This window comes from Sphaeroforma arctica (assembly GCF_001186125.1).
Source record: "Sphaeroforma arctica JP610 unplaced genomic scaffold supercont1.1757, whole genome shotgun sequence".
In the NCBI taxonomy this organism is placed as follows: Eukaryota; class Ichthyosporea; order Ichthyophonida; genus Sphaeroforma; species Sphaeroforma arctica.
This window is the reverse complement of record NW_014038801.1, coordinates 1-8,162: the sequence shown is the minus strand read 5'-3', so window position 1 is coordinate 8,162 and position 8,162 is coordinate 1. Positions and strand designations below refer to the sequence as shown.

At 41.6% G+C, this 8,162-nt stretch overlaps 2 protein-coding genes across 2 annotated transcripts; both read left to right on the top strand.

Moving 5' to 3' along the window:
- The first annotated feature begins 1,062 nt into the window (after nucleotides 1–1,062).
- On the top strand, nucleotides 1,063–2,575 carry SARC_11563 (hypothetical protein). Its single transcript, XM_014294350.1, has 3 exons — nucleotides 1,063–1,190; nucleotides 1,679–1,741; nucleotides 2,143–2,575. Exons 1-3 carry the CDS (start codon nucleotides 1,066–1,068, stop codon nucleotides 2,240–2,242), a joined length of 288 nt encoding a protein of 95 aa, XP_014149825.1. The 5' UTR covers nucleotides 1,063–1,065; the 3' UTR covers nucleotides 2,243–2,575.
- A 2,647-nt stretch (nucleotides 2,576–5,222) lies between these two features.
- SARC_11562 (CAMK protein kinase) lies at nucleotides 5,223–7,027 on the top strand. Its single transcript, XM_014294349.1, has one exon. It carries the CDS (start codon nucleotides 5,265–5,267, stop codon nucleotides 6,360–6,362), a length of 1,098 nt encoding a protein of 365 aa, XP_014149824.1. The 5' UTR covers nucleotides 5,223–5,264; the 3' UTR covers nucleotides 6,363–7,027.
- Nucleotides 7,028–8,162: the final 1,135 nt, after the last annotated feature.

Sequence of the window (8,162 nt, the reverse complement as noted above, 5' to 3'; positions counted from 1 at the left end):
TTCGTATCTGGTGCAACGTGTATATAGTAGCTCCGTGTATATAGTAGCTTGTTCGTATCCGGTGCAACGTGTATATAATAGCTTGTTCGTATCCGGTGCAACGTGTATATAGTAGCTTGTTCGTATCCGGTGCAACGTGTATATAGTAGCTTGTTCGTTTCCGGTGCAACGTGTATATAGTAGCTTGTTCGTATCCGGTGCAACGTGTATTTAGTAGTTTGTTGGTGCCTGTTCATGTAAGTCGTGTTTGTAGTGCTTCTGAGTAGCTGGTGGGCAAGCACAACCTGGGGGTCGCATCAGCCTGTCGGTTCTTTTATTCGGCACAATCCGAGTATTTTTAAATACAGTCGAGCAATTGATTGCTGGTGGTTTCACACAAACACTTCGAGATCCTGCCACCGTTGCTACTATTGACCTATTGGTCATGGCACATTTAGTGTTCTGTTTATAGTTATCAGAGAGTGGTCTATGTCAAGTCTTCTCGGCACTTGTTAGCGCCGAGACCCACGCACAAGTGAACACTGAGGACGTGTACGGTATCAGAGCTCACATTTCGCACAACTGTCTACGCAAGTGCCACTCATACGTTGCATCCACACAACGAACTCAACCGGAAGACGTTCTGTAATAGAACGAAAGAAACAGTAAACAGTTTTGTATGCCTTGACCCCGTAGTACACCACGTTTACCACACCAGCTGTACAAACGTCATATGTTCTTTGCTATGCTCATGCTTGTATCGGCTTACGAGTTCTATACAAACATCGCATATATTGAAACGCTTAAGATTCTGACTTCAATGCTAGCTCATATATTGTCAAGTATCAAAATAGAGTCGGCTTTCTGTGAAATCTCTAACCAATTGCATCTAGATTCCCCTGTATTTGCCTGGATATGCAACCACCTTTTGTTGAAGGCTCAAGCTGTTCTCAGCTATCAGCCTCGTACGGGTTTATATATTGTAGTGTCGTTTACGTGAGGATCAAGCTAATTCTGACTGGCCTAGTATTCCACTCATACTTCTGTCTTCGATTGCACCTTTCGTTCGGCTTTTTGGTCTCAGGGATGGAGCCACACCCGGCAGAGGGCACAGACAGAACTCGACCACTGTCGTTGTACGACAGTGTCTTCAGCAACGACCACACGCCACTGCTGCCTGGTTGCAAATGCTTTGCCTGTCAGCACCACACGTATGTGTCTCTATCTGGTCTTTATTTATGGTCGAAGTGCATGTATGTGTTTATGCAGCTTCACCTGGATCTTCGTGTTATTCAACCAACCCACGAATCTACTTTCGGCCTGCTTCGATTGCATGACTTGCGTGGTTCTTTGCGTCTTGAACCTCCTTTAAATAGTTTATCACTTCTTTCCAATGGTTTATCACTTTTTTCCAATGGTTTATTACTTCTTCCCAATGGGTTATCACTTCTTTCCAATGGGTTATCACTTCATTCCAATGGGTTATCACTTCTTTCCAATGGTTTATTACACATTGATCTTCAGTAACATTTGCTCGAATGCCCATGTCGAGTGCAACCAGGTTCTCAAGACACCTGTCAGCATGACTTTATCGGAGTTTCCCTATTGATTCAACATCTCTTTGGTTCAACAAAGTCAATGCCATAAATCTTCTCATTCTCTTGTCCATCGGTTTATGACTTGTTTACGTTTCCTGTAGGAGATCCTATCTGCACCATCTTCTTCTAACGCACGAGATGTTAGCCCAGGTCCTGCTAATGATGTAAGTACTTGACGTGAATGTATCCACCCGTATAAACGCGTATGTAGAACTAGCGAAGGCATATGTGGAGGATCGTTGGTGCTATCGGCATGTGTGCTTGTGCGTTGTGAGCGTTTATATATATTTAAATGCAAGAGGAATTTGAACGAAGTCTTGTGAAAAATGTCAATAACCATTTTTACTTTCTTTGTGGTCCGAAAATAACAATAGGTCGCTATATACTGGACATACCATTGTTTGGCGTCGTTCGTATCGTACTATCAATGTGTACACTCATATTCCAGTTGCTATAATGTATATATGCTGATCAAAAACCTCTTCAGAGCATGTTTAAGACCATCAATATACATACTTTAATCTGATATTAGTCTATACGAATTTCCCTCCGACTTACCACTCAGGCACAACATGCACCACTATTGGGTATTCTTCGAGAGCATCCGCGCATCCATCACTGACAGTACATTTGAACAAGCGGCTGCAGATTTCCATGGCTGCTAGAGGCAGTACATGAGATGTGATTGTAAACACAAGTTCTGGGGAGTCTTGTGGCATTGTGAGTTCGATATTACTGACGTCATGGCAACATAGGAGAACTTCTCTAATATGTTCTTTTAGAAATATAGTTTTCTACAAGGAACAACCTGTTGGCATGAATTCTCAACTGCGGCTGATCCGGGGATCCAATCAACGAAAGGAGATCTTGAATTGAGAATGCTATGCGCATTGCCCTATCTACGTGTAAGGTGCTTTCACGTTGGCAATACTCGTATCTCGTTTATACCGATGATGCCGTAGGATGCCCATATCTGTGCTACATAAACATATGACAACATTACTCGTGCTTCTCGCTTGAATCAGCTATATATACCTTCTATATTATCTATGATGCGTCTCTTGCTAGCAGTTTTCCTATAGGTCGGTGTGTGACTATACTACTTAATCTCAAGGTATGGCAAAATACGAGTAGAGTGCGTATCCTATGTAATTATGCAATATTATTAAATATTCGTGTCTCAGTTTGTTCTTCAAGTGCGTGGTCAGCGCAGTTGACTACTGCGGATCAGTCCATAGAATCGAGTGCGATGCGAGCGGCGAGAAGCTCACCAGGCGCAGGCGAATACTATTAAATCAAGGAGGGTCAATCGTGATACTCATCGGTTCTACTTAGATGGCTGTTTTCGATATAAGCTAGTTCCATTATATATATCGATTTCCGAGCACCAACAAGATCGATGGGTACCTTATATCTTTTGAGTCGTTATTCGGTGTTCGTTCGCGTATGTGGGAATTCATGGGCCCCGGTTGGTGAACACAACGGAATCTCTTAATGCACATAATTCGTAATTGCGCAAGGAAACTCTCCTGTTTTCATCCCAGACCACCTCATATCTTAATGGTCAAACCATCATCATGCTCCCTGCGGCTGGAGTAGAACGAGCCTAAAGTTACTACACATAAAGTTGACCCTGCCCATGATTGAGTATTTTTGTAGACTATGTCTATTTTAAGTATTATAGGTGACTGTCAAGACCATTATACTAAGAGTACAAAAGCGCAAATGACTCCTTAAAGTAGACAGGATTTACCGTATTGTGTTAAGCTATGATGCCAAATCACGTTGGATTTCGAAATGGAGCTGGTATAAATGGAGCTGGTATAAATGGAGCTAGTATTGATATATTGTCGTTTGTGACATTTACAGAATGTACTTGTCGGCCAACACTACAGTGTGGTGTGTAGACGACAGCGTTTATTGTCCCAACCTAAACTGAACAGATAGCATTTTTTTCTTTCGCCATCATACACGTCCTCCATCTCTCTTCATTCCTAGATGAGCCTGTACTACGAGGTGTACCAAGCTCAGACCGACTGTCTAGAAGGGGAAATGAGACGCTGGAAGTGCTTTAGTGCCAAATCTCGATTTAGCTGATGTCGACAAATTTGAACAGCGAAACCAGGTTCGAAAGCAATACTGCTATGAAATTTCATATTCTCTTTCCTAGGTCATGTAGTATGGTTTATTGTTTCAGGCGGGGGGCTATAAATGCATTCTAGCCAATTTTATACGATGACGATCTCCTCTGTTCAAGCCACATGGGCGAGAAAGGCATCACCTCTGATTGGTACGATAAGATGTTGTGCTCGAGTTATGAGTATATTTATGAATCACAAGTTCATGACGCCTGTCCCTTGCTGCAGCTCAGGTCTGAGACGGTAAGCTATAATAGGTATGACACGAATATCGCATCGAGTCATCAGTCATCAGTCTTCAGCCTGCAGAGTTCAGAACTTCAGAAGTTTAGAGTTCATCAGACTGTGAGTGGGAACAGTAAAAAAATGCCTCGAATGAGTACGACTTTCATAGCAACAGTTCAACAGTTGTATTTTTATTAACCAACACTGGTCACTCATTTGACTGAGACTGGGTTCGGTAGATATATTTTTTAAAGTAATGCCCAGGGTCGCTCTGAGAGTTTTAAGTAAGACACTTCTAACAAATCACAGACTTGAGTAATTATTCTTTGAAAGATTGAAATGATCTATGGAAAATATTTTATCTATATCATTTTATGTATTAAATATTTCAGACCACTGTCCTGGTAAACGACATTAGTATATTACGACATAGTTCTTGAATTTTCTGTGGTTGTTCCTGTCGCGGCACTTTCTTACTTTTTTTCTTATCTAAATTCTCAATTCTGATATTTCAGTTCAAGACTCGAAATATTGGAGGAACATAAATATAGGCTATAGATTTAAAATAATAAAATACAGTACATTTTCGGCGTGTCGGAAATCAAACTGCCATTTCGGAAATATAGAGCTTCAAACGGATCGAACATGTTTAGTTGAACAATATATGTCTCACATGTAAAAGTAAAAGACAACAACCGTGTCGGAAACCAGTTCAGTTTTATACAGTGTAAGTAGTATCGATCTACTGGTATTTATGGCCTTAATTTTTATAGGTGACTGTAGATGTCGTTTACCAGACCAGTATCTCAGATTACAAATGCTCCAGAGCCTCCATAGTTGACCATTTAAACATTCTACAATTGTACATTTTGTAAACACTATTGTTTTATTGGCTACAAGTAGAATGCACGATTGTTTCCATTCAAAATTCACTGAAAATTGATTATTTATCAATAAAGGAAATAAAAAGTCTGGGAATTCGGGAAACCGGAAACGCAAAGGTGCTTTATGGCTAAAGAAGTGCTCATTTTTTTAACAACTAAAAACTATTTGCTTTAAGGTTGTAAAACAATATTGAAAACAAAACAAAGCAAAACAATCAACAAAGTGCATGATTTTGATTTTACCAATCTTGTCCTTGTTCACTGTGGAGCGTCGTTGGTTAGCATAATTTCTATTGGCTGAGAAGACAAACGTGCATACAAACTTGCCACAGCTGCTCATCACTAAACCATCCAAGTTCTCATGCTAAAGGAGATAAAGAGTGTTAGTTCGTTCCATTTGCCTTCACTTCTTGTCCTCAGTAGAAATAATCATACACATCATGACAAGAAAAACAACCCTTGTAGGGAGTCTAGGCCTGACGATTCCGAATTGGAGTCCGCGTTCAAAACGTTTAGTCCGGAAGATGCGGAAGTTGACATTGTCCGGGAAATCGGCGAAGAAAGGCAGAGTTGTCTCGGAATACACAGTTGAAGAAGAACAAATTGCATCATGTCTGTCCATTCGAGGCAATCGAAATTCATTCAAATCGTCGCCATTGGTAGTTGAATCTGCAGACTCATTAGAAGGGCCACTTTATGTCGAACAGAGTAGACTGGTAGAGGGCTCGACATGCGCTGTATATGCTGCTATGGAGAGTGCGACAGGCAGACGAGTAGCTCTGAAAAGAGGAGATTATAACGCAAATCAGCTGCAAATGCAACATGAATACGAGGTTTTACAGCAGCTGAGTGAATTAGAGCATGTGGTGACAGCATATGACCTAATTATTGAAGATGCTGACAACGACATCTATTTGGTCATGGAGTTATGTACTGGTGGGAGCTTAGTGGACTTGATAGTTAAGACAGAGTCAGGCTATACTTTTGAATACTTTAAACCAATGATAGCGCAATTGACCGGCGCTTTCAGTCGTATCCATGAGCTTGGCATTGTACATAGAGATATTAAGGCAGACAATGTATGTTTGGCCACCAAGGACGGCGGTATACGCGTGCTCGATTTTGGCGAAGCATTAGTATTGAAAGATATCAATCCTGCATACTTCAATCCGAGAGCCGGCACAATGCACTACATGTCGCCTGAACTCGTCGATGAGATATTCCAGAAACGCGTAGATGTAGAAAGTCCGGCGGATAGCCAATTGGACCTGAAAAAGTGTGACGTCTTTGCCCTTGGAGTCACAATCTACTGTGCGCTAACAGCATGTTTCCCTTGGCGGGTAGCTGCTCTGAATGACCCGCTTTACGTCGCATGGGCAGAGAGAGGCTGTCTTGGATACTCGCCCACTTGGCGTGCCCTTCCGTATCGAGCCAGGGTGTTATTGACAAATATGTTAAATCCTGATACCGCTAGGAGATGGAGAATGGATGAAGCGCACAGCTTCACTTTGACGGGTATGATGCCGGTCTCGCACTAATGCTGGTTTGTGGCTGGACAGAACAAACATAGATAGAATCTTCGCTCAATGTTGATATGTAGTTGCTCTTCTCAAAACATGGTATAACTTGGAAAGTCAAATAAAGGTCATGCAGCGATGTTCAGGATCACAATACCCTTTTGAGTCCTCATAATTTTGGCAATCGAAATCAAGTGAATAGATTCGTATCACTTGACCAAATTCTTTGTGCCAAAGAACAGGCAATAATCAGCGTTGCCTTTTTTTAGTGCTGTATACTTCAGATAGGAATAACTATCGTATAATCAATGCCAAGTTGCAATGGAGCAAGCTTGAACTTTCAAGGCACTTTCAAGACTAATATGACTTTGAGATATCAAATTCATCGTAGAGCGAGAGAGACAGGTCACAAGTTCAAAATATATATGCTTGGTCGGTCATAGACTCATAGCCTCCTAAAAAGAACATAGGAGGCTATGGCCTATGGCCCTCGGGTCGGTGATAGAAAAAAAGTGTCATGACAGTCAACATGACGATGTCCACAGTCCACGTCACGATCCATACTATAGCTTGGGGGGGTTGATCGTTTTTAAAAAACATTTTTCAACAATTTTTTTTAGATGGCACGGTTCAGCTGCTGGGATACTCATGAAGCAATATAAATATTAAAACAAGATATCTTGGAATTTGAATATGCTAGGATACACTGATCAACACACATTGGCCTGTACTAAAACTGAAGGCTATCCTCAATCTTCAATGGCTACTTTTTAAACAACTACAACACTTATGCATTTGTTTTTGTAAAAATAACAGTTATGTACTCATACTTAAAAAAAAGAAGAAGGAGTTGTATACATACATATTTAGTCATTATTTTTAAAGCCATGATATTCATATTGGTAGTCAGTAGTGCCATGTTATTTTCATTTCTAAACAATAAATAAATAAATACAGTTTTTACTTTTAGTTGTTGTTCAGTATTCACTAAAAAAAAAAGACTTCTGCACAATTATATTGTACGGGTCTCCGTCTCTACGACTCCGAGTGACCGAGCATAGAGCCCAGAGATGAGATCATGAGAGAGCCCAGAGACCCAAATCCAGATCACCAGACTCCACTGCACCAGTCCCAGACTCCCAGGCTCTCAGCCCCTCTCTACTAGAGGGCCCTATGTACAGAGTATAGAGATCAGAGAGACCCCACTAGCCCTCAGCCTCCGGGCCAGGGCTCATAGAGTTATGTAACGTAAGTACGTAACCCATATACAGCGTAGAAGTACTACGTTTTGACGTTAACGCACTGAATATAAACGTAAATACGTAAGAAACTTACGTCTATGAGCACCGCAGTGTGCAAATAGTCGTAAGGCTCATAGTTTCCGTTATGAGACCTGCTCCAGGCCCCAGGGGGCCCAGGGCCAGACTCCCAGTTCAATATCATAGAGGGCAGATGCCAGGGGGCCGATTGGCCGAGGGCGATTGCCGAGTGGCCATGAGATATACAATATAGCGCGCAAACAGGCTATATGCCTTAATACGGGCAAAATATAATCTGGCGGTATCCAGTCGTGGACTGTGGACGAGGCGTTTTTACAAAGCACAACTTATTTGTAAATATTTATATAACAAGGACAGGTCAACAGGGTCATCTAAACGATGCATACATGAACACACACGCACACACACGCACACACACACACGCACACACACGCACACAAACACACGCACACACACGCACACACACACACGCACACACACGCACACACACACACGCACACGACAAAAAATAACACACACACATACACGACAAATAACACAC

Coding starts and splice junctions, on each gene's coding strand:
- SARC_11563 (XM_014294350.1), top strand. CDS start 1,066: ATGGAGCCACACCCGGCAGAGGGCACAGACAGAACTCGACCACTGTCG. Junction 1,191..1,678: donor TTTGCCTGTCAGCACCACAC/GTATGTGTCTCT, acceptor CGTTTCCTGTAG/GAGATCCTATCTGCACCATC. Junction 1,742..2,142: donor GCCCAGGTCCTGCTAATGAT/GTAAGTACTTGA, acceptor CTTACCACTCAG/GCACAACATGCACCACTATT.
- SARC_11562 (XM_014294349.1), top strand. CDS start 5,265: ATGACAAGAAAAACAACCCTTGTAGGGAGTCTAGGCCTGACGATTCCG.